The sequence below is a fragment of the Leptonychotes weddellii genome, chromosome 9 (assembly GCF_054177405.1).
Source record: "Leptonychotes weddellii isolate Sample4059 chromosome 9, ASM5417740v2, whole genome shotgun sequence".
Lineage (NCBI taxonomy): Eukaryota > Metazoa > Chordata > Mammalia > Carnivora > Phocidae > Leptonychotes > Leptonychotes weddellii.
Window position 1 is genome coordinate 13,559,944 of NC_138377.1, and position 26,424 is coordinate 13,586,367.

Here is a 26,424-nt window from a genome sequence, read left to right on the forward strand (position 1 = left end):
TGGGACACACGGGGATGTTTTGTGCTTTTGCCTATTTGTAAACAGATAATAAGCACAGTGACTCACTTGTCAAGCAGAAAACTTTAACTTTCACAGTAAATCATCTCCTTGCTGCAAGCCTGGAGTAAATTGGAGGTTAATTTATCATTAATTCATTTCAACTTTTGCATATGGAAAAGAGTCAAATGGGCTTTGGAACTTTTCCTGATGTAAGAATTATAAGAATTCATACCCATAAATAATGCATATTAACATATTTCTTATGCTCACATATAAAGGTTGAAATGATCAATATAAAATTAGTACTTCATTATTCCCCACTTTTTTTTTTAAAGATTTTATTTATTTATTTGACAGAGAGAGACACAGCGAGAGAGGGAACAAAGTGGGGGCAGTGGGAGAGGGAGAAGCAGGCTCCCCGCAGAGCGGGGAGCCCGATGTGGGGCTCGATCCCAGAACCCTGGGATCATGACCTGAGCCAAAGGCAGACGCTTAACGACTGAGCCACCCAGGCGCCCCACCCCCAAACACTTTTATATCCAATTTTTCATTTGTGTCGAATAGCAAATACCATTAGATGGGCAGGGGAAATGTTATCTCCATATTAAAAATGGGAAACTCTGCCTCTGACAGATTATCTGGTTTGTTCAAGGTTTCAGGGAGCTAGTAAATGAAGGAACAAAAACCGTAACCCCAAACCAAGAAGATGCCCCAGTGGACACCACTGAAGCTGCTGTCACGTATGTTCACAATCCCATGTGCTTCGATAGATTTTTATCACAGATGTTTGGCAGGCAATGTTGCAGTATAGGAATTTAGACAAGGGCATGTGTTCAGATATCTCATGGATATTTCCATGATTTGGCCCATGAATAGAGTGTCTGCCTCCGATCCTTCCTGATATCACTTTTCAGGATGGACATTGTGGAAAGTGTCTATTCTTGATGCAGAGAAGTCCAATTTCTCCCCTTTTAGAAATTAAATAAACTTACAACCCTTTCAATTGAGGATGATGCAAGGTGTATGTCTGATGTTACAGGTGTATCTGGACCACACAGTCTAGAAGGATACAGTCGCAGAAACAGACTCTCTTCTCTCCCTCTCTGGATAATGGCGTTCTGATTTTCCTTTGAGAAGTTGCCCTTTCCTCTCCTTTCAGTCTCCAAAATTAGGATGTGACTGCCCTACACTCTAGGAGCGGGCATGGGCTATAAGAACTGGCCAGTGCATACCTCTAGCCATAATGACTGCTTTAAAGTGGGGAACCTGGACAGGGGAACCAGAATCATGACTTTTGCAAAAAGTATCAGAAAAGAGACTCTCTTTCCATTGGATTTTTAAAGCTGTGGATCCTAAGTCTGGAGGTGCTGGGAGCCATCTTTGACATGATAGAAAAGCTTAACTACAAAAATCAGAACAGGAAGATGGTGAGAATGTGTTCCTAGCAACATGAGTTGAGCTTTTGATTTCAGCCATACCTGAAATTGCCCCTGGACTTTTCCTCCCTGGACCAATAATCTTTTTTTTTCCCTAGGATCATGTGATCTGTCATGGGCCTCCAGAAGAATCTGCAGTAGAGGAAAAACTCTCAACCTGGGAGATGTGAAACTTATGCCAGTCTCTGTCATTTAGAAGTTGTTTGACCTTTGGTAAATTATTTTACCTCACTGAACTGAGATCCCTTATCTATAATATTAGAAATCTGTACTAGATGTTCTTCAAATGCCTTTCTAGAGCTGAATATGGAAGAGGAGAGACAGTGGCCAATCTTCCACCTTGGGTAGAACTAGGAAGTAAGTTATATCTTGCAGTGAGCTCATTCTCTGTTCCCAGCACTTTCAGGATAGCAGCGGGGCAGCTCCATCCAATAAAGGCTACTGCAGAGAAAGGCCATACCCAGACCTTGTTGGCCACATTGATTCCTAAGAGATCTCATCTCATCTTCCCCACTTCAATTCAATCAACCAAGCACACCACATAATTCTCGTATCTCTTCAAATCTAATCAACACATCAAATGACCAAGTAAATATTCAATGCCTACTATCAGCAAGATGTGGTGCTAGGTACTGTGATTATTAGCAGTCTGTTTTTATGTGTATCCTCCTTAGAAGGGACTGAATTCATTTTCATCAAATGAATGCCAGAGAAACAGATGAGCTTTGGAGTAAAGAGGAAGTAACATTTTGAAGAGTACTTAATCCTCCTTATTATCCACCCACTCATTCTTCTAGCACCCAATGACCAGGATATTGTTTCTGGGCTGTTGACACTAGTTCTATTTTCTGCTATTGTTTCCCAGTGGATGAAACTTTAGCTTAAGTGAGCTAGACTTATGTAAAAGTGAGTGTAACAACATAATCCTACACAATTTGCCAAACATTTGTTGAGTTGTGAGGTCACATTTTTCATACTACATTTGCATGTGGGAGAGAAGCTTATTCTCTTGCTGCTGAAACTCCATTCCCACTGATGGTGGGGAAAAAAACCTTAAATTTGTACAAGGTATTTCAGTCTCTGTTGGCTTATGCAGTCTCTTAAAGAATTATTTAGTATTTTTTTGATAAATAGTAAAATGCAAGACTCATGTTGCCTTTAGAACTCTTCTTAGATATCCACAAAATGGCACCTCCTGTAAGATGGCTCTTGGGTGGAAAGGAAAGCTTACCTGTTCTCTTTGCAGTAAGGAAAGGGGTGATGTCTACCTGCTGGTCCTGGTGCTGTCCTCTGGTCCTCTCTGGCCTTTGAGAAGCTGTCCTGCCTGTCCATTTGGCATCCTCCCAGTAGGAGCTGCTGATCCCCATATTCAGCATGATTTAAGATCTGGTGACCTGGTGGGGGTCTAGTGTTCCCCCTTACCTGTGTCTTTACTAGAGCTGCAGATCGTCTAGGTCTCAGCTTCCTGCTCCATCCCGACCTGGGTCTAGGTTGTCCACCCGCAGCCTCTGCCACAGGGGTCACATTTCCCCCACAGCGATCCATGGTAGGCCCATTGGACCTCCTCACTCTTCCTTATGCTCCCACCTCTGGGAGCATGTAAGAATGCTTGAATGCCTTCCATCCCCCACACGAGCCAACCAATCACCAGATCTCTTTTTTGCATAAGCATGGCATGCCCCATGTCTATTTTTCTGTTTCTTGCTGTTTTCCCATTTTGGGGTAGGAGTTCATTGAAGGTGGTCTCCTCTCCAGGCCCCAAACAGGGTCTGGAACAGAAACCCTTTCTGCTTCTGGCTTTTCTCATTGACCTCTCTAGGTTTGACCCCAGGGACATGTCCTCTCTCTTGCTCTAGCTCTCCCTACCCCATGACTTTCTTCTGGAATCAGAAGGTATATCTGCTTCATCTTTCCGCCCAGTGAGGCATCACCAAGTAATATCTTCTTGCGGCACCTGGGTGGCACAGTCAGTTGAGCATCCGCTTTCAGCTCAGGTCATGATCTTGGGGTCCTGGGATCGAGCCCCACGTTGGGCTCCCTGCTCAGTGGGGAGTCTGCTCCTCCCTCTGCCCCTCCCCCTGCTCATGCGCACTCTCTCTCAAACAAATAAAATAAAATCTTTTTTTTAAAAAAAGATTTGAGAGAGAGTGAGAGAGAGAACATGGACAGAGGGAAAGGGAGAAGCAGACTCCCTGACGAGCAGGGAGCCCTATGCGGGACTCAATCCCATGACCCAGAGATCATGACCTGAGCTGAAACTTGACTCTTAACTGACAGAGCCGCCCAGACACCCTAAAATAAAATATTTTTAAAAAAATCAATATCTTCTTTCGTGAACTATGACTTTTTGATACCTCCCTCCTTTTTCCTGAACAATAAACTGGGCTTTAATGATGGATGGGCATTGAGAGAAGATCACTTATATGGGAATGGAAATCGTAATCATTTTAATATTTTCTAAATATGATTCTTTTTACATCTAGAATATATAGAACTCTATGCTCATTTCCAGGAAGGGAGCTGAGCATGGGCTTGGAGGACATATAGAGGTGCATAAAACATGGTTTCTGCTGTCAAATAGCTTTTGACCTAGTGGAGGGGATACAGGTGGGCATCACTGGCTTAAGGCATGTTTAAAGAACCTGCACCATGGTGCTGTGAGCTCAGAGAGGTAAATGGTTGTCCAGCTCCCTTAATTTGGCAGCAAGTTGGAGACCACAGCCAGAAACTTGATTGGTCACGGTTTTGAACCTTGATGATTTCTGTCTCTTAGCAACCACAGGTTAGGACCAAACTTGAGAGGAAGGGACCCACAAATAAACTTCTTGCCTGTGGGCTCTATGGCAGTGGTATTCTCACCTTGGAAGAGGCTGAACCTTTTCTCTGGGTAGGGGTAATTGATAGAGAAGGGCCTGGGATAGGGCTGCATTATCTTAGAGCAGGAGTTCTCAAAGTATGGCCCACCCACATCAGTTACTGGGGAACTTGTTAGAAATGCCCCTACCCCACCCCTACTGGATCAGAAGCTCTGGGAATGGGGCTACCAGTTATTCCCTACAGTGTATGTCTTTTCTACTACTCACACAAAACACTCTACTTCTGACACTTCAGTCACTCAGTGTGTGAGGCCCTGCAACAAGCAATTCTGCAACACCAGCTCAGTATCCTACAATTTCACAGGATTCTGATGCTCTCTACCTGGAGATAGGGTCAGATCCCACTGGTTGAGGACTCAGTTCCACATAACTGCACCAACCACTTCAGATGGCAATTACAGGTAGTAGGTCTCAGGTTACCCACAACTTCTGTTCGATTTGGCTACAAAGGAGGTTCCCATAATCCATTCTTGGGTTCCACTAATTTGCTAGAGCTGCTCACAGAACTCTAGGAAACACATACAAGGACCAGTTTATGTACTTATTTTTTAAAAGTTTTATTTATTTGAGAGAGAGAGCACAAGCAGGGGAAGGGGCAGAGGGAGAGGGAGAAGCAGGCTCCCCGCTGAGCAAGGAGCCCGATGTGGGCCTCGGACCCAGACCCTGGGATCCTGATCTGAGCCAAAGGCAGATGCTCAACGGACTGAGCCACCCAGGTGCCCCTACATGGACCAATTTATGAAAGGATATGCTAAAGGGAACAGATGAACATCTAGATGAAGAGATTCATAGGGTGAGATCTGGGATGTCCTAAGTGCAGGAACTTCTGTCCCTGGGAGTTGGGGTGCATTACCTCCCAGTTTGAATGTGTTTGCCCAGCTGGAAGCTCTCTCAACTCAACTTTGGGGATTTTTAGGGAGGTTGCCTCAGGTAGGCATGATCAATCATTAACTCCATTTTCAACCCTTTTCTTTTCTCAAGAGAATGGAGGGGGGGCTGAAAATTCTAAACTTCTAATCATGTCTTGTTCTCTCCAGTGACCAGCCTCATCTATGCCCCATCTAGGAGCCCACCCAGCCCCCTCATTAAAACAAAAGACACCCTATCACTTAGGAATTTACAAGGCTTTCAGGAGCGCTGTGTCACAGGGATGAGGTCAAAGATCAAATATTAGAACCAGAGGTGCCTTTAGTGCTTTTATCACTTAGGAAATACCCAGGGTTTTAGGAGCTCTGTGTCAGAAATGGGGACAGAGACCAGCTGAGCATGTCTTATTAGAGATCACAATGTTGTAGCGGCACAACTCTCCATTTTAACAAATCTTCCTCGTGATTCTATTGCATGCGAAAGTTTGAGAACCACAGCTCTAGTCTCCAAAACTGTGCAACTCAACACCTGGACTCAGGGTCTGGCAGCATCAGCATCACCTGAGAACTTGTTAGAAATGCAGCGTCTCAGTGTCTGTCTCAGCATTATTGAACAAAGGTCTTTTAAACTAAGATTCCCAGGTGATTCTTATAAACATTCATGTTTGAGAACCACGGCTCTAGTGACTGGACCTATAGTCAACCTGGCTTGTAGGTCATAGGTGGACAAGATTATTTTAAAGAAAAGTATGTTTCCTTCTCCCTCTGTTCCAGCAGGCCCCCCCCAGTCAAAGCTTCAGCATCTGGGAGGCAAACATCACACTATAACTCAATTGTGCACGCAAAAGGAGTAGCTTTATTTTTTGTAACTGGTCTCTTCTTCCTTCTGGGTCACCAACCTGCTGGGTAGCAGGGTACAAAAAATATTCTGTTTGTGAATTAAAAATATCTCCACCTCTTCTTGCATAAACTGTCTAATTGTGTTAACTCAGCTCCTTTGGGGTAACCACTCAAATTATCAGATATGTTTCACATATCCTAGCTCCTCCCACGATAGCTCTGGAGTAGGAGGCTTACAGGACCTTGTGGTGGCAGGGGTGAGGCAAGATTAAGCTGTTCACACGGCACCCTCCTTAAGACACTTTCCTTCCTGTCACACTGATTTTGTTTGAACACTTTGCTGCCAATGCTCTAAAGCTGCCATAATAAATGTACAAATCTACAGTGTCTGCTGAAATGAGTGGTGCTCCTTAGACGTAGGTTTCTTGTGCAGTGCTCAACCTGCACAACTGTATGCTAATTTCTATTTTTGTACCACATTGATATGCCTCATAATGAATATGGGGTTTCTCCCAGAGGCTTGCAGCTGCCTGTAGGGAAAGCAGGTTACCAACATTGACTATTCTCCCCTACCCACTCTGGAAGTTCCTACTGCTCCTCAGAGCATGAGATTCAACATTTGTTTCCAATGTATTTATTCTAATTCTTCCTTGTCTCCTCCCCATAGTCCACTGGGGTCAGGAGGCCAGGCTTTTTAAATTTTTTTTTGCATAACAAGAGCTCTGTTTATATCCTGGGTCCTCACTTCCCTTGGCTTCTTGAAGACTCCAAGTTTAAGTCACCCAGTCTGGTTCTTTATATGAAATATGAGCCGAAGGAGTTTTAAAAATTCTTTTCTTTCTCCATAATGTCTAGCTTTTGAGACTCTGTTCATTAGTGACTCACGAATAATATTGACTTCCTTTTTCTAGCTAAAATTCACCCTTTTCCTGAAGCGTGAAAACACATTGCTTCAGTGCATGGGCCCCTCAGGGCAGCGGTATTTACTAGATTTGAAAACATATCAAGAAAGGTCTCACAAAAATTGAATCATTTTAGCTTTCTCTTGCAGAACCTTATCAAAGCCTGTAAAAAGCAGCTCAAAAACTCCAATGTCTTGATTTTTTTATTTTATTTTTTTAGCAATTCCCTGATATGAGAGCTTTGGTAAGCATTTTCTGAGTCCCAGGTTGTAGCAAGAAACAGTTTAAACAGTTATTTTGTTGCCATTTACTAACAAGGGCTGCTAACTTCCCTGGCTAGATGAATCCTCATTGCCCTCTCCATCATATCTCCTCAGCCCTGCTTCTTCAACAACCTGACATCATCCTCACTTCATGTTCCAAAATTTGGGGGTTTTAAAAAGGGAAAAAAAACTGACTCAGGTTGATTTGAAGAACAAGGAGTCTTATTTGGTTCATGTAGCTGCAATGCGCAGAGACTCATCACATCATGGGACCCAGCTCCAGGGCTCTGTGATTCCCTGAATTCTTCTTTCTTCCACGTGGTGGTTATTTCATAACCACAAGATGGCCACCGAGATTCCAGCACCTCATCTGCGGCGCATATCATCCAGAGCAAAAGCAAGAGCCTTTGTCCCAGCATTACAAGTAGGTTAGGTCACATGCCCACCACTCAACCCAGCATTGGTCCAGGGCATTGGGCTGCTTTGATTGGCTTAACTCAGGTGCACGTCGCACTCCGGAAGCCAACTACATGGATTTTGAAGAGAATGTCAGTCAACCTGATGCACAGGCATCTGGGTCATTAGCCGGCTTCTACTCAGTCTTGTCAATGAGCCCTGTGCCCCAGGATAGTCAGGGAGGCAGCAAAGAACCAGTGAGGTGCAAAGGACCATGACGGCTTAGATAACGTCCCTGGTGATTGCTAGCGTCCTCTATTTTCTTAGCATCATGTCAACCTCCCTGATTTTGGTATAAACCTGAAAGAGGAGGGCAGTCCAGGAATGACGGGGATAGAATTTCCTATAGCTTGGCGGTATCGGGGCTGGGAGTTAAAATTAAATAGACTTGAAGAAAAGGCAGCAATATTTTTTTTAGCACTGAATCAGTGAACAGAATCATGCCATTGTAGAGTCTGCAGTAAGATCAAGTCAATTTTTTAACATCTTACTAAAAATTTAGGGAATGAACATCCTAAAATTCCTTATGAGTAAGGGATGATAGATGGAGATCAACATGACACTTCCTGTTTTTATCAATTTGAGATGAGTAAAATGTCATTGATAGCATCTGCTTCTGTTTTTTTTCCTAAGATTATATTTATTTATTTGAGACACATAGAGAGGGAATATAAGAAGGGGGCGTGGCAGGCAGAGGGAGAAGCAGGCTCCCTGCTGAACAGGGAGCCAGACGTGGGGCTCCATCCCAGGACCCTGGGATCATGACCTGAGCCGAAGGCAAACACTTGACCGACTGAGCCACCCAGGGGCCCCTATCTGTTTCTGTTTTAACAAATATAACAAATGTTAACTAAGGCCTTCTTAAAAGGAAACTCTTTCTCCTTAAACTTATTTTCCCATATAATCTTAAAAATTTTCAACCCCAAATACAAATTGTTCCAAGGATTTCAGATACTCAACTCCAGGGCGGGGACAAAGGGTGAAATCGTACCATTCTTGGTTCCCTCCATTAATTGATTTATTATTTATTCACTCAACAAACAATCCTGATCACCAGTGAGAACACCCTTTACAGTAGTCCTTTTAGAGGTCAGAACAAGATCTGTAGAGCAAGAAGGAGAGTGTCTGCCTCTCTCAGACCCTGCTTTGGTTTGGCAATCTTTTAATCCAGGGAAGATGGGGCAAATGCTACAATGCAGTGGGTCCGCCTTTCCTGTAGTCCCTTTGAACACAGAGGTCACACTTTCCATTCTCTGGTGAACTGCCAGGGACATACTGAAGGCATTGTCCTGAAGATTCACAACAGCATTCCTTAGCCTCAGCAAGTGTCAATTCCATGAAAGGGTGAATGGCATGAGAGAGGATAGTGTTTAGTTATCAACATTTTTAAATCAATATTTTATCAATATTTTTAAAAACACTAATAGAACCTAATAAATCTGGCATTCATGTGCAGCCTTCCAAAGGCTCATGGTACCCTTCTCTGGGGGCATATCTGCAGAGGCACTTTTTAGTCCATTATTTTAATCCTTTTGATGTGATATAATTAACTGTGAAATGAAATCAGGGTTTCCAAGTTAATCCATTTGTAAGTAAGTGTCAATAGTCTTGGAGCCAAGACCAGAGATTTTACAATAATTTTGAAAAGATTTCTTTTAGAAGGATGTTTATGAGTTCAATTATACGTCCAGCAAAGATCAATGAAATGCCGAGAGCTCATGTTAATATTTTTCATAGCACTGGCAAGTCAAATCATTGTAGAGCAAGATTTCTTGATTGTATTTGATTCTAAATTAATTGAGCACATATTTCCTAGATAACAAAATTTATATTTTTATTCTCAAGCTTACACCGAACAATATGGAGACTTCTCTAGCTCGTTTCTTTATTGGCTTGCTTTTTGAACACATAATTGCAACGTCACTTGAGGAATCATAACCTATTCCTAAATGTGTAAAAATCCACTGGTGTTTCAGAAAGGACTTAAGAAAATTATAGGCAGAAGAAACAGATCACATGTCATTATATGTTTAATGATATGCAAATGCTGGTAAATTATGACCTCATTACTCTTCTTTCTTTACTGTTCTTTGAACAGATTCAAACAATTCAAAATAACAAATACATTTTTAGTGCTGAGATATAACAATAATAAATTTGAAATTGAAAATCATACATATATTGAATTACATCTTGAATTTCATAGATAATAATTTTATCATAGTAGACAAAATTGCAAACTTCTTTTTTTTTTTAAGATTTCATTTATTTATTTGACAGAGAGATCGAGAGAGAGCACAAGTAGGCAGAGAGACAGGCGGAGGGAGAGGGAGAAGCAGGCTCTCTGCTGAGCAGGGAGCCCGATGCGGGGCTCGATCCCAGGACCCTGGGATCATGACCTGAACAGAAGGCAGACGCTTAACCGACTGAGCCACCCAACCACCCAAAATTGCAAACCTCTGATAGCTTAAATATTTTGTTTCTACTTATGTGAAAGGCAGTGGGTATTTTCTTACATGGGTTAGATAAGCAAACAAGGACCAGTAATCCAAGTTGTATCCACATCCTGCAGAAATTACACAGTTATGTTCTCTTCCATGTGGACTGACCAATTTGAGTTGCTGGAAAAAATGATACTAAAATGATACATGGAGTTTAAACCAAGTGAAATTACCTGATGATTACTGAGCTTTCCAGAAAGCAGAGAAACAAATGATGCAAACTGAATTTCACTTTCATTTCTAATTTATAGGGGATATTTCTTGTTTCTTGGATAGAAATCACATTACAGTACTTCGCTCTTTGGGAGTGGCGGTTAGCTGGGAAACTACAAGGTTCTAAATAGAACATGATCGACATCTAGTGGCCACAGGCAAGGCCTCTGTGTGATTTTTCTTGGCCAGGGACAGATGATGTAGCAAAGAAAGGATCTTTGGAGAAGGAAGATGAATTCTTGAATGGCTTTCTTCTCCCTCACCCAAGGTTGACCTAATTTTGCCATTGCGTATTCCTGCAAACAAGGGGCATTCAGCTAATGCAACTAAATAACATGAACTTAGTCACCTTGTGCTCCATCTTTAAGCTGTATGAAATGCCAAAGAATAAAAGAAATGAATGGTCAACTTTTTTTTTTTTTTAAGTTGAATCCAATCAGGTGTTTATATTATGAACAAAGAACAACACAGGACATTCCTCATTTCTTTTAAATTAACCTCCTGTTGTTCTCCCCCATAAGTGTCTGCCCAGAAATGTAAATAAAACAACCCAGTCAGAATTGGATTTTTCCAGAATATTATTTTCCAGAATAGTCCTTGGTAGCCACTTCTGGCTGAAGGAAAGAGAAGGGAGGTAGGGATAGGCAGGGAGGATCTCCACAATGTCCCCCCGACTGCTGATCTAGTAAACAACAAAATGAAAACACCCACAAGGTGCATTATTTCAGAAATTAAGGAAGTAATATGTGTTCTCCTAGTTGGTATTAGGCATCTTACGCAATAGTACAAACATGTGCTAAAAGATCCCAGGAATTTTTGTTGGTTTGTTTTTGTGATATGGGGCAGGTTGTTTGTGTCAATGAACATGTGTTATTTGTGTGTGGGTGTGTCTGTTGGAGGAACAGCCTACCGATGCATGGCAGGGTCACCCGATGGATTTAGACAAAGAAGTCTATTATCACAAAGGCCTTGTTGGGTCAGGGTGTTACAGGAGCTGTCGTGTTCCCATAGCAACCTGTGGATGGGTTTAGCCAGGAAAGAACAGAGACCCCATGCATAAATGACAGAATGATGACAGTGGTGGCTAGACTAAAGGAAGCCCAGGGCGGGATAAAAGTGTCGCAAAAGGAAATACTTACATGCCATGCACCACAGATTCTATTTTAGAATTGGTACTGCATAATTCAAAATAAGTAAGTCAAGTTCACAAGGTCAACAGAGGCAATTGGTAAATAATTGTTTATCTGATCCTAACATTAAAGAATGGAAACATAATGTCTTGGGGAGAATTTATGGCTTAAATTGCAGAGAGAAAATGGAATAAATGAGGTTGAGGAAGCTGATTTGCTCGGGTTGCCCCTACGGAGATGAGGCTGTATCATTTGATCTAAACGAGGTGGTTATTTTTGATGTGTTTTCACTTCTTCACTCACAAACCTTCTTCAGATGAGGTAGGAAAAATGGAGGTTTTAAAAACCTGTGCTCAGTTTCCTCACTGGTCTATCTAAGATGTCTGAGTTCGTTAGATTAAAAAATAGGTGCGACTGGGTGGCGCAGTCAGTTTAGTGTCTGAATCTTAATTTTGGCTCAGGTCATGATCTCAGGGTCATGAGATCAAGCCCCATGTCAGGCTCCCCGTTCAGCGGGGAGTCTGCTTGAGATTCTCTCTCTCTCTGCCCCTCCCCCACTCCCTGCACATATGCTCCTTCCTCTCTCTCTAAAATAAATAAATAAATAAATCTGAATAAGGAAATTAAAAGTCAGAAATTTAAACAAATTAAAAATGGGTGTCCACCCCTCTATTCATGGTGAGGTCCACAGTGTGTATCTCCTCAGCCTTGTGAACTCCCCGGAACAGGCACTATTGAGAATGTGCCCCAGAACCAGAAAAAATGGAGGCCCTTAAGTTACCTTAAGGGATGTGTTTAGCCCCCTGGAAAAGTAACCCCAGCAGTGGTGTGCTGGGGCCAGCTTCTGTCAGCTCACGTTGCCACATTCCTACCCCAGTGTCCTGGGGACTTCTCTATCTCTTGGGTAGCTTTCCACTAATCCTGATAGAGATCAGAATAACTAATAATGAACATCTAGAAATCTCATCACCTTCTACAAAATGGTTTTCACACCTACTTGTTAAAAGCAAGTGTTACTCTTGCCCCTGCAGTGTATGGAAACTGAGCCTTAGGGAGAACACAAAAATTCTTTAAGGTCAAACAGTGGGTGGTCGGTGGTGTTCCAGTCTGGGTCTTCGGCCAACAAGTCCCAGGTGATAATAGCTATAGGGTCTTTCTCCTTCCAGACATACTTACAGGTTAGTGGAGGACTGTAATTAGGAACTGGAGAAGCTTTTCAAAACTGAAGGATTAACTTTCCAATGGCGGGACTGTAGAAAATTATATTATATTTCCAGAGGCATTCATTAATAAAACAACTCTCCTTTTCCCCCTTATCCTGATCTAAGTCCAATGACTCTCCTGAACAATTCTTCATGCATATAAACCTTTTGCATCCCTAAAGAAAGAAAGGGTAGAGATGTTAAAAACAAATAAACAAAAAAATAAGCATAAAGGAAGAAAAGCAACTCTGGAGGGAAGTCAGGATTTTGGGGTTCAATCCTGGCCCTGCTTCCAACTAACTGTATGATCTTGGACAAGACATTTAATCAGCACCTGAGTTTTCAGATGTGGGCAAAATTGTTTTTGGATCTCTTTGTTACAAGCATTCAACTTACAGCCTGTCAATAATTTATCAATAATGAATCAAACAGCCTAAACTATTTTAATTACTCTTCATTTTAATGGTGTATCTTTAGCTTTTAAGCATATGTAAATGTATCTCAGTGTAACCAGATAGAATCTATTAATTCTCCAGAAACTTTATGATCAGAAAAATACAAAGAACAGAGAATACACAAGTGACCTCAAAGCAAGGTGGTTTTCTCTTGTGTACCTAAACCATCACAGAAAACCTTAATAGAAAATGTAGTCAGTTTGTGTACTCACTGTTTTTATTATTGAAAGATATAGTCTTTCTTGTTCCCAGGATGTTTGTTTTCTAATGTGAGGGCACAACATGGTACCAAGACATTTGCTATCAGATCATTTTGCAGGGAGGGGAAGTAGAAGGAACAGATAGGAAACAGGAAAGAGAAAGAAGGAGAGAATGTAGTGTATGATAAAAAAAAAATCCTTAAAAATCTGGAAAAATACTCTGGTTCATAAAAATGTTTACTTAATGAATGCCTGCTTAAAACTAGGCAGAGTAATTTCCACAATGAAAAAATATAAACATGAAAGAATATATGATATCAAGAGTCTCTAAATATTCTAAGTCCAAAAAGAAGTCCCCGACTGTAAGATTTAATGGAATAAGTTGTCTATAATATGTCTTTTATTTTTTATTTATTTATTTTTTTTAAAAGATTTTATTTATTTATTTGAGAGAGAGAGAATGAGAGAGAGAGCATGAGAGGGGGGAGGGTCAGGAGGGTCAGAGGGAGAAGCAGACTCCCCGCCGAGCAGGGAGTCCGATGCGGGACTCGATCCTGGGACTCCAGGATCATGACCTGAGCCGAAGGCAGTCGCTTAACCAACTGAGCCACCCAGGCGCCCTATAATATGTCTTTTTGTCTAAACATTAAACTTCTGGTAATTTCGGCTATGTTGTGCTCAACTATAAATTTTTTTTTAAAAAATTATGATTTTAAAGAAACTAAAGAAGGTCTCTGAGCAGCTGAAAGAGCATTCATGTGGCTCAGAGCTTTATATCACGGAAGAGGCCTTCAGACTCCTATTTACTTTTTCTTTATAAAAAGTCTTACCAGGTTTCCAAACTGATGTAAGCTTCATAAGACTTCATGAGACCATTTCTTCTGTAACCCTAGTACTTAACACAAAGCCTAGTACATAGGGGGGGCTCAATAAATATTTGTTACCTAATGAGAAGATTAGAAGCAGTATGTAGTAGTTAGGGTTGTTGGAGACAGATACATACAGTTTAGAAAAGTGATAGTTGGTGGTCTGAAATCCATGAAAGAGTGACAAAAATCATGAAAACCAGACACAAAGCTCACTGAATCAAGGACACAGAGTTCCATACATCTACTAACCTCTAAAAGGTTATAGCATGGATAAAAAAACAAAACAAAACAAAACAAACCAATTGCCATCGATAATAATGATCTAGAGTCATTAGGATAATATCAAATTTTGTTTAATATTCAATTTAATAAAAGTCAGGGAACCATACAGTACACTTCTAAAAGATTTTCATTGAAGAGGATTAAAATATTCAGTTGGAACACTTCATCCCCTCCCATGCTTGATTTCCTCTTCTAAATGTAATCTTGATGATATGATACTGTGTACCTTAAAAAAATTCTTTGCTTCTATTCCAGGATTTCTAATTCCACAGTGTCTCTGGTAGACACTGAAAGTGTGTTTTTTCTTTGTCCTTTTGAGTTATTAAGCTTCCCAGTACAGAATTTTAATATATTCCACATATCAGATCTGCCTGTTTCAGTGACAAAACAGTACAGAATTGGATCTGCAACACAATTTAAACTTGTTAATGCAACCGTGATTCTATACATTTTATAAATCTGCTTCCCAGACTTGTGGTCTTTAAAAATAAGTTCACTGAAGTTCACATCATGCTCTAAGATGCTGCGAATCAGCAGCATCACATGAAAGGGAGTAAAGCACAAGACAAAAGTCAATGTGATGCTAACAAGGAGTTTTATGATTCTCTTCTTTTCACTGTTTTCCGTGGCTTGATTATGCTGCACGGCTTGGTAGACCTTCTGGTTGGAAATCATGATAATGACCAACGGTATTGCATAGCCTGTACATGTCCTAAAGAAGTTGAAACGGATTTGCCACTTCTCCAGGGGGTACTTGTCATAGCATAAAGTAAAATTAGACTTCTTGGCATCACAATATTCTATAGTTGTTTCATCTTCCCACAGAATAATACCGTTGAACATGGTTTCCAATACCCAGATGGATAGGCTGACCATGAAGGCAAATCTTCTTGTCCTTAAAAAAGAAAACCTCAAAGGGTGGACCACAGCTAAGTACCGATCGACGGCGATGCAGGTGAGGAAGGCCGTGCTGCTGTAAAAGTTCATGTACATGAAGAATGCGCTCCCCTTGCACAAGGCAGGAGAGAAGGTCCAGTTGTCATTATTCCAAGTGTAATCAATCCATAGAGGGAGAGTTAATGTGTAGAGCAGATCTGAGAGTGATAAACTGAAGAGGTAAATTCCTAGCTCATTCTCCTTCTTTGCTTGCAGAAAAGACACACATAGAGATCCGATGTTGGCTGGGACACTGACTATGACCACAAAGATGTAAACAATCGGAAATAAATAGTGATCCAGGTCGTGCTGTTCTTCAATACACGTGCTGTTCATTTTCTCGTATGAAGGTGGGAACTACATTTGTTCTTAGGAGGTAAATAGCAAGGTCAGTTTTGTCTCCTTCCAGTTTGTTTTTAACATCTTTTTTATTAAAATGTGTCCATTTTTCTTCGTTTTCAAAAGCTTTGATGCATTCATCGGTGCTTTTAAAGGGTGGATGTAGACCAATTTTCACAAAGATATCAATGGTTGGAAGTCAGAATCCAGCCTCCTGACAATTAGTCACAATGGCCAGTGGATTTTAATGAGCAGAAGTCCACGTTCTTATTATCACAGAATGTTGATGAAGAACCCTCAGGGACCAACCGGGTCATCCCTCAGCATCCACAGAGTGTTGTCCCCATTTTGTTTTTCTTCACAAAACTCAGGAGATTGGTGCACACATGAATATAGAAGGCTTTGTTTTCACAGAGATTAACATCTCTTTTTACCATGCCTTTGTTTCTGTAATGAAAGATGAACTAGAATAGTTTAGATGTTTAGCAGATGCATCATGCTTTTGAAATAATCTTCTTTTCCTTCATTTCTTGAAGATATCAAAAATGTATTAAATTACAACAAAGGTGTTTAAAAAGGGAAATTATTTAATTGACTTCAGTGAATGAAATCAAGCTGAGAAATTTTAGTCTATTTCAAATAAGAATTACCCACAAGGTGAAAGATTAGAGGGAATTCTATTTCTCACTGGACATGATCACAAAACTAAAGTTACAACGTTATTTTCAGAGCTAATAAAAATGGCAAGTGTAATGATTTGTTTGTAATCAGTAAATGCTTTTGAGTTGTATGATAAACTGTATAGTTACATGATTTCAAATGTTTAATTTCGTATGCAATCTAGGTATGAGGCACTTTCACTATCCACTTATTAGCCAAGAAAATATTGTCACAAGAAATTTAATAAAGTGAAATATTTTAGAATATAGCAGCTTGCTAAAACTTCATAAATAATTAGACAGCACTATCTCTTTTGTTTTCCTTTTGCTTCCTTCATGGGTACTTTATCTTTCCTGCACTTTTGTGAAAGAGAGGGCAGAATATTCTTAATTCTGGGCAAGATCTTGTCATTATCAGTGTCTACCTTTGTACCTGATTGTTTATTAGCTTAGTTTTTTAAAGGTCTGATGTTATAGATTCACATAGGAGCAGAGACCCCATCCTTCTCTTCATAGTAGAGTAGAGAAATACTTCTGTCTCTATTCCTTTGCTAGTGAGGCCTATTAGTGCTTTGGATGATTTATGTGATGGGGAGCTTCACAGGACCCTCTGTAGAGTAACTATGCAGAGAACTTGTTGTGTGCTTGATGACACCCAAACCACCCATTTCCAAGTATGGGTGAGCCCTGAGCACCACCAAGGCCTTCCCACCACAAGTCCACAAGGGTTCTGCTAGAAGAAAAAACCATATTCAGAGTATCTATTTATATGTCACTCTTAAAACAAAGTGGAGAACTAAAATTCTCCAAGTCTTCTTGTTTTACCACACCTAGAAATATGAACAAAATGTGAAAAAACAACCTTTTAAATCAATAGGTGAAACTTCCGGAGAGGAAAAAAAAACAAAAAAAAACTGTGATGGAAAAAAGGAAGTGGGAGCTGAGATCAGGAAGGTAGGTGAGCAAAAAACTCTGGACGTCTGGAGGCATATGTGGGTTGGAAGAAGTAACTAGAGCCTCTAATGCAGAGAAGCTGGAGACGGAGTTCAGACACACGCAGGAAGTGGTTCTCTCTATCCCACACGTGTGGGGATCCTGGAGCCTCTGCTCTCACACAAAAGATGAACTAGAAAAATAAACATAAGAAACAACAAACTGGACAGCTCCTTACAGATAGCAGGGAAAGTTGGCAAGTTTCTGTGAGGAGCCATGATGAAAAATCCCTGAGTATTCATGGCCTCTGGCTGGACCTCACTTGGGAATGGGGCCTGAGTCTACACTCTTAGTTTAGTCCTGCGATCTGCACACCAGCCATGAACTCGTGCTGAATCTATGTGCTCAACTTCGTCAGTCATCAAGGGAATGCAAACTAAAACCACAACGAGATACAACTACACACCCACCCGAATAAATAAAATGAAAAAGACAGAAATTACCAAGTTGTGGTGAGGATGTAGAGCGCCTGGGACTTTTATATACTGTTGGTTGGAAAATTGTTTTGACACTTACGTATACCCTGTGGTTCAGCAATTCCATTTCTAGGTATATGGTCAACAGAAGTACGTACAAGTATTACGAAAGACATGGGTTAGAATTAGGATATTCATAGTAGCGTTATTTGTACTATCCCCCAAGTGGAATGAGCACTTGTAGTAGAATAGGGAAGTAAATAGATAAATAAATAGATAAGTAAATATTAACACAATTGAAATCTATACATCCATGAAAATGCACAAATTATTGCGGCATACAATAGCACAGTTGAAGCTCAGAAACATAATGCAGAGTGATAGAAAAAGGCTGGCACAAAAGAATATATACTATCTGATTATAAAGTAGGTAAAGTTAATCTACACTGTTAGAAATCAGAGCAGTGGTCCATTTATTTTTTTTATTTTTTTTTTTAAGATTTTTTATTTATTTATTCATGAGAGACAGAGAGAGAGAGAGAGAAGCAGAGGGAGAAGCCCGATGCGGGACTCGATCCCAGGACCCTGGGATCATGACCTGAGCCGAAGGCAGACGCTTAACCATCTGAGCCACCCAGGCGCCCGAGCAGTGGTCCATTTATTAAAGGCTTTCTATGTGCTAGGCACCATTTAAAATGGCATGCATGTTTTTTATAATTTATGTGTTACTACAATTCTGTGCTATTTATTATAACCTTATATTACAAATAAAGAATTGAGCCACATATTAAGCCATTAGCCCGGAAATACCTATTTAATCATTGGTAGAACTTGGCCACAATCCTAGGTTGAAATGTTAAGTAAAGCCTCTTGACTCTTAACCATTTTGCTTTCTGCTTTTTGCATAAAAATGCCTTAGAAAGCTGAGGTATTTTTGCAGCAATGCAGACCAGCTTTGTTGAGAAAGAAGAGAATTATTTTCTATTTTCTACTGCAATAGTGGCACCGATAGATTGGTACAAGTCTTCTAGCCATAATAACAGATCTAATTAAAGAAAATAATTTGTGAATAATCACTTCGGTAAATTGGATAGAAAGTGACCACATGTTTTCTAGAAAACATCACTTTCATATTGTCTGTTAGACTACACAGGCTTCAAATAAACTTGTAAAAATCATCATCTCATATCATGTCTTCGCACTTAGTAACAATGTATTGTTATGTGCCCATAGATTTCTTTTCTGTAATGAAGAATGTATCGGATTAACTTAGGCTCTAATTTTTCTTGCACTTGATTTGAGAAATAGATGGCTAAAAGGAGCATATATCCTGCTACCACACTCAAAACAATTTCCCAGTTCTTAAGATTCATGAGGCTGAGCTTCGAAGAGTCTATTGTTGAGTTCAGGAGTCCTCTGTGAACTATTTCAAGGTTGAAATTAATTATCTTTCACCACTCATAATGTGGTAAGGAAGAAAATGTAGATAAAACCGATTGTGAGATTGATCTATATGTAGCATGATATGTCTGCAATGTTGCAAAAATCATGTGTTGTTGAAGCCCCCATCTATCTTGTCAGTCCAGATGCAAGAACAAACCCTACCTAGAGGGGAGCCTGGGTGGCTCAGGGTCCTGGGATGGAGTTCTGCATCAGGTTCCCTGCTCAGTGGGGAGTTTGCTTCTCCCTCTCCCTCTACACCTCCCCTGCTTGTGCTCTCTCTCTCTTTCTCTCTCTCCTCACTCTCTCTCTCAAATAAATAAATAAAATCTTAAAGAAAAAGAATGAACCCTAGAGGTTATACCACCCGCAGGTATGGCTGGGCCCGCCAGGGAGCCTGTAGGAATGCGACCCCATTAGCTTACAAGTAGTTAATCAGCACTACCTTAAATATATAATTACTAAATGTACCAAATGAAATCTCTAACAGAAGGGATAAAGATATTTTTCAGAATCTAAGTCTCCTGAGATGGAAAAGACTGGGGCTGGATGAAGCAGGATCAGAGCACCTGTTAACATGACCTCATGGGCCTCCACTCAGTAGTGTTCACCTTTGGGGCACCTGGGTGGCTCAGTGGTTTAAGCATCTGCCTTTAGCTCAGGTCATGATCTCAGGGTTCTGGGATTGAGCCCCATGTCAGGCTCCTTGCTCAGCAGGGAATCTGCTTCTCTCTCTCTCCCTCTCCCCCTGCCCACCGCTTACTCTCTCTCTCTCTCAAATAAATAAATAAAATCTTAAAAACAAAACAAAAAAAAACAGTGTCCACCTTCTCAGGAGACCCCTGCTAGCATGATCTCATGGGCTTCCACTCAATGATACCCACTTCCTCAAAGACCCTTGCCCCAAATTTTGCCCTTCAGAGCCCTCACTTGCCAGCCATTGGGGAGCTCAGGACTCTAGACTATTAGCTCCCCATTCTTCTGGGTGGTGTCACACTAATAAATAGGCTACCTTTCTTCACTGCAAAACTCAGTGACAGTTTTAATTGGCTTGCTGCCTATTAGGTGGACAAACCCTTGTTTAATTTGGTTATAAAGTATCATATTAAACATTTAAATATCAGAAAAAAAAGAAGTCAGGTAGTGGTTACTTTGGGGGAGGGGCCGGGTAATGACTGGAAAAGGGCATGAGGGGGACTTCTGAGAATTTGTCATATTCTGGTTTTGCTCTGAGTGTTCATTCCATGAATGTGTTCAGTTTGTAGACATTCATCAAGCTGTATACTTAGGATATGTGCATTTTTCTGCATGTATGTTATATCGCAATTAAAAAGTTAGAAAGTAGAATCAAAGGCTCTGTGGGATGAGCTATAAAGAATCTTGACAGCCAACCATCATCTAAATTACCTGCAGATGGAGCATATAGACCTTCTTAAGAACTGATAAGATTTTACTTCTTTTCTCACATATAAAAAGAAATTCATAGAAACCAAAGCAAACAATAAATAATGTAAACAATATGAAAATGAATTGGCCAAAAATGAAAGTTTGCCATATGAAAAAACAAACATCCTAGGCACCTGGAAGAAGTAAATACAAATCATCCCTTGAGGAAAGTTCTCTCAACCTAGGCTTCAAAGAATTCTCTCAGAAGGAATGGATGGTTGCCAGAAGGGAGGGGGCACGAGGGTGAGAAAGCTGGGTGAAGAGGAGTGGGAGATACAGCCTTCCAGTTAAGGAATGAATAAGTCACAGGGATAAAAGGTACAGCATAGGGAATAGAGTTAGAGTTACTGTAAGAGCCTTGTGTGGTGGTGACAGAGGGTAGCTACACTTGCGGTGAGCATAGAATAAGGTATAGAGTTATCGAATCACTATGTTGTCCACCTGAAACTAATGTAACATTGTGTGTCAACTATATTTCAATAGAAAATATTAAATAAAAAAAGAATCCTCACAGAGTTCTAACAAATATGAGTTCATTAAAACACACACACACACACACAAATTAACCACTATAAGATTCATCAAAAAATGAGGAAGATGAGTAGCAGATCCACAAGAGCTTTAGAATAAAATTAATAGATATACAACACAAAACAAGTATGTTTAATAAGAAATAAAGGAGGGGCGCCTGGGTGGCTCAGTTGATCAAGCGTCTGCCTTGGGCTCAGGTCATCATCCCAGGGTCCTGGGATCGAGCCCTGCTCAGCGGGGAGCCTGCTTCTCCCTCTGCCTCTGATTCTCCCCACCCCTCTCATACTCTCTCTCTTCCTCAAATAAATACATAAAATCTTTTTAAAAAATAAGAAATAAAGGAAGGAATTTAAACTCATGAGTAAGGAACAAGATGTAAGGAACAAAGATGAACTGGCATATTTTTAATAAGATTGAAATAAGCTTTCCAGAAATAAAAAAAATGTAATAATTTAAATTTAAAAAATCAACACAGGGACTAACTCACTGATGAGCGTTAGCTGAAGAGAAAACTAACATACTGCAAGATAGATCTAAGGAAATCATATGAAATTATCAGAGTGTTAAAGAGACGGGAAAAAAACCGAAGAGCCATGGAGGATGAAGTGAAAAGGTCCGCATATGTTTAATTAGAGTTCCATAAGGGACAGAAGAGAGAAAATAGGGAATGTTTGCAAAGATAATGACTGACAGCTGTCCAGGACTGATGAAGGACATGGAATCCTCAGATTTATGAAACCCATCAAATCCCAAATAGGATTAAAAACAAAGATGGAAATCTACATTCCTTAGACACACTGCAATGAATCTGCTGATCCAAGACTAAGAAAAAAAAAGGGCCAGAGAGAAAAAATAGAGTACCTACAAAGAATGAACTGTAGAGTGACAAAGGACTTCACAGAAGTAATAACAGAGACCAGGAGACAGTGGGTTGATATTTCCAAATGGCCATGAAAACTTATGTCATCCTATAATTATATACCCAACAGAACTAAATGTCAAAACCAAAGCAAAATTAAGGACAGTTTAAGATAAACTACCCCTGAGAAAATTGACCCCAAAATCCTCATTAAAAGGACTTCTAAAGGATACAAGTGAAGACAGAAAATGACACTAGAAAAAAGTCTGAGATGCACAAAGGGTTGAATAAGCTACGGAGGACAGAACCCTCTCCGATGGCTTCACTGGGTCCCACCTATCACTAGGCTCAAATGTCTGGGAAGAACACCTCAACCATGAAAATATCCTTCCTTGGGACCAGGACTGAGAGGTCAGGGCAGGGGTGGGGAGGGGCCAACAGTGGGTGCCCCTTCTTCCTCTATTCATCTTAATAAGTATGCATCTTTTCTTTTAAGGAAGAAAAAAAGATGGATAAAAGGGAAACATAAATTTAGGAGGATTTATAAAGTTGGAATGAATTTCTTTCTCTGTAAAAACATTTCCCGCCTTGACTATAAGCATCACAAGATCAAATAGTTTGATGAAGCAGATACAGAGTGTCCTCTCTTGGATAACAGAAGCAGTGGTAATGAGGTTGTCGTTATGCGTGTGGCTCTGGAGACTTTTTGAAAGGCTCTCACAACCCTTGGGGGATTTGTGACATGGTGCTTCTTCTCTAAGTTTCAGTCTTCACAGGTAAAATTAACACCCACTTTAGAGAGTTATCATGACAATAAAGTGAGAACACACATAACGTTCATGGCACATGGGAGGCCTTCACTATGTATTGGACGATGGTACTGTTTTAATGACACACTGCTAGTCTGCAGGTGTCCTTGTGCTATTCCCTACATGTCCTGAGAGGAGATCATCTTCGGCCATCTACCCAGAACATAGCAGGGACGCCAGGGGCACTCAGAGTGTAATTTGTACAGCAACATTTCACATATGATACCAAGCTCGGCAGATAACAGCTGTCGAATTAATTTGTGTGAACCTGAGATTTTTTTTGCTTCTGAGATTTTAATGGAATACATAGTTCTTATTATTCATACCTCTTTTCAGATATCATTTTTACTACTTTAATAAAATTTTGACAAAATTGTTTTTAGAACCAGTGTTGAGAAATTTGGATAAGTTTCTAATTTTGACTTGAATTTTTACCAAATGCCAAAAGAAGATAATCCCCAGTGTATTAAAATATATCTATTATTAACCAGGTCCTCAAATAGTACAAATCATTGATGACAATGTTTTCCTACAGGATATAGGAAACACTTCCTTCCCTTCATTGATCGGTTTAATAGCTGCTTATTAAGACTACTATGTGCCAGATACTGATAGCCACTTGTTAAGTAAGAATTATGACTTAATACTTATTAATACTGGATATCCCATTTCCAAATTTCACATTATTTCTGATGACATAAAAAGTATCATGAGACCATCGTACTAACCAGGAAATGGCACTACACTACATGTAGATGACTCTACAGCTGGGAGCTGGTAGATTTCTTCACAAACACTTAATTCAGTTTGCCAATATGAGGTTTCCTGAAAGGGGAATGGAGCATAAATATCCCTCTTTTGCATATTGGTAGTTTTACCTAACTCTTTCTAAATATCATTTTTGACATCCTTTTACCACTGCTCAGAGAAGAGGAAACTCTGTGTCAATCTCATTCTCTCTCTCTTATAAAGTTCTGCTTCGTTGCATTCATATAGCCTAAACTCGATAAAAGGTTGTGAACATTACTGACAATCATGCCAAAGTATGTCATCTACATAAAAATCTTATTTTATTGTTTAATCATACACTTACCCATGTTTCTTGGGGGTGACAATCTTGTCCACCGAGGAGCTGGATAAATCTGCTTGCACCGAGATGAGAAGCCAACCCTAGTGAGGGGACAGGAAATTGCACTCATATTTCAACACAAAACAATGAGGAAGCAACCTCTTAATGAGGATTTACGTTATCCAAGTTTGAACAAAAGAAGTCTCCTAAATATTTTAAAAGATGTTTTTGTTTATTCATTACTGTAGTATAATTTTTAGGATTCACTTTCCCCTTTGCATCTTAATCACAATGTATACTGGTATTATATGTTTATTTAATAGAATATGTACTAGAATTTCATGTAATCACTCACTCACTCATTCATTTATTCTGTCTATACATACATCTATTATACTCTTAGGGCATTGTTCAGGGAGTGATGCCGGATCTGGCTACGGTGCACAAGGACCTCATCACCCGCTGGGAGAAAGACATGTTCAGTCACAACCATAATACAAGGGCGAAAACGGGTAAGTACTCAAAGAGACGTCCAAAAAAAGAAAGAAAGAAAGGAGAAAAAAAGAAAGGATGAATCACTGGATGTATGACGTGGGAGCGGATGGTCTACATGGATTCAGCCAGATGAGCTTCCTGGGAGAAAAGCAGCTGGGGAAGAATGGATGTTTGGTGTAAAATGAACATGTTTCCTTGCTTAATGGCGGCAACTTTGTGAAGCCTGCCTGCTTGCCTGCCTGTCTGCCTTCCTTTCTTCCTTCCTTCCTCCCTCCTTTCTTTTTCTTTCTTTCTTTTCTTTTTTCTTTCTTTCTTTCTTTCTTTCTTTCTTTCTTTCTTTCTTTCTTTCTTTCTTTCTTTCTTTCTTTCTTTCTTTCTTTCTTTCTCTCTCTCTCTCTCTCTGGACCAACAGGACTAGCTACATAGTATTTCTTTGTAGACCATTTTCTCCTTTCATTACCCTCTCAGAATAGAGAGCAGAGATTGCTAAAAACCATGCTACAACCAGATGACCTAACTGGCTCAGGCAAATCAATTCTTTGAAATTGAAAATTTATTTGAGAAAGACAGAATTGTTTTAATGAAAACTCATTTAGTACTTTAACATGCTGACAGTTGCTGCCAAATCTACAAATGGTTTAATATGAGGTGAAATTAACTCCCAGAACTTTTGAGATATAAAAATGTCAGAGACGTCACATTTGAACCTGGCCCTCGTAAACTTTTATTACAAAGGAAGGGGAAACATTATAAGGACAGAATTAATGTGGGGTGGTTAAATTTGACTTAAATTTAAAAACAGTAATCAGGACAATCTGAGTCTTTTTTTGTGAAAGGACATCAGAGGATGTTGCTGGTATGGTTTCTTGTTTTTGTTTTTTTTTTTAATTTCCACACAGAAGCAGAAAAGATGGTCTTGTGATAGAACCAAGACTTTTAATCTTGGAGTTATTCAGGACATAACAGGAATGTAACAGATTTTCTCTACTTCCATTGTGGGTTTCTCAAGGAGAATAACAAAAGTAAGAACTCACATTTATAAAGTACATGAGAGTTTGCAAAGTAATTTAGCATACAGTAACTTAAAAATTTAGAATACTTCATATTTTTAAAGAAATAATGAAAAATTTAAGTATAATGTGGAAAATTAATAATAAAGCCCTTCAGACTTTACAAAACTGAAAGTAATGATTTCATTTTCCTTGTGACTCTAATCTAAAATTCTCATTTTTCCTTGGTTTTATACATCCATTTATCTGTGGCTTCTGGGCATTGCTATTTCATGACTCTCACAATCTCTTATTTTGCCTAAATAGACTAGATTTCTGCTTTTAGGGGAAAGGTATATTCATACCCACATCAAAATATTTGTGTATTTTGCTCTTCAGGACAAAAAAAAGGTTATAGTTACAAGACATAAGAAACACAATCAAACTTTCACTTCGAATTAAATAGGAGAAAACCTGTGCAGTCACTTTTATACTAAAACTTGGCCAGTTCTACACAATAAGACATTTAACAACTGATAGTAAATTTTTTTAAAAAGATTTTATTTATTTATTTGAGAAAGAGAGAGAACGAGTGTGTGGGGGGAGGGGCAGAGGGAGAGGGAGAAGCAGATCTCCGCTGAGCAGGGACCGCCTGAGATCCCAGGACCACGAGATCATGACCTAAGCCTAAGGCAGACGCCTAACCGACTGAGCCACCCAGGTGCTCCAGTAAGTTTGCTTCTCATGTAGTCCAGAACATATGGCAATACTGTATTTTCAACCACAGGACTACCTACCAAACAGTTGGAAATTTCAGGGCATTGAGTCTCTGTGACATTTTTAACAGCTCCACGGTGAGAGCCACTTAGCAGTTATTCAGAAGACTGCCTGAAGGGGCTGGTGCTGCTAATGTGCCAGCTGTTTGCTCTTCTGAGGCCAGCAGAAGCCAGTG

At 40.0% G+C, this 26,424-nt stretch overlaps 1 protein-coding gene across 4 annotated transcripts in view; it reads right to left on the reverse strand.

Annotated features, from left to right (window-relative positions):
* GPR65 (G protein-coupled receptor 65) overlaps window positions 1–24,564 on the reverse strand; it is a 49,572-nt gene extending 25,008 nt beyond the window's left edge. The window contains exons 1-2 of one of the 4 annotated variants that reach the window (XM_081830086.1): window positions 24,013–24,102; window positions 14,547–16,213 (exon numbers count right to left, since the gene is read on the reverse strand). In XM_081830086.1, coding sequence (XP_081686212.1) covers window positions 14,738–15,763 — 1,026 coding nt within the window. In that variant the 5' untranslated portion in view covers window positions 15,764–16,213; window positions 24,013–24,102 and the 3' untranslated portion in view covers window positions 14,547–14,737. Of the gene's footprint in view, window positions 1–14,546; window positions 16,231–18,477; window positions 23,745–24,012 lie in introns of those variants that run through there. The other 3 variants (XM_081830087.1, XR_014148322.1, XR_014148323.1) reach the window with 3 other exon arrangements.
* Window positions 24,565–26,424: the final 1,860 nt, after the last annotated feature.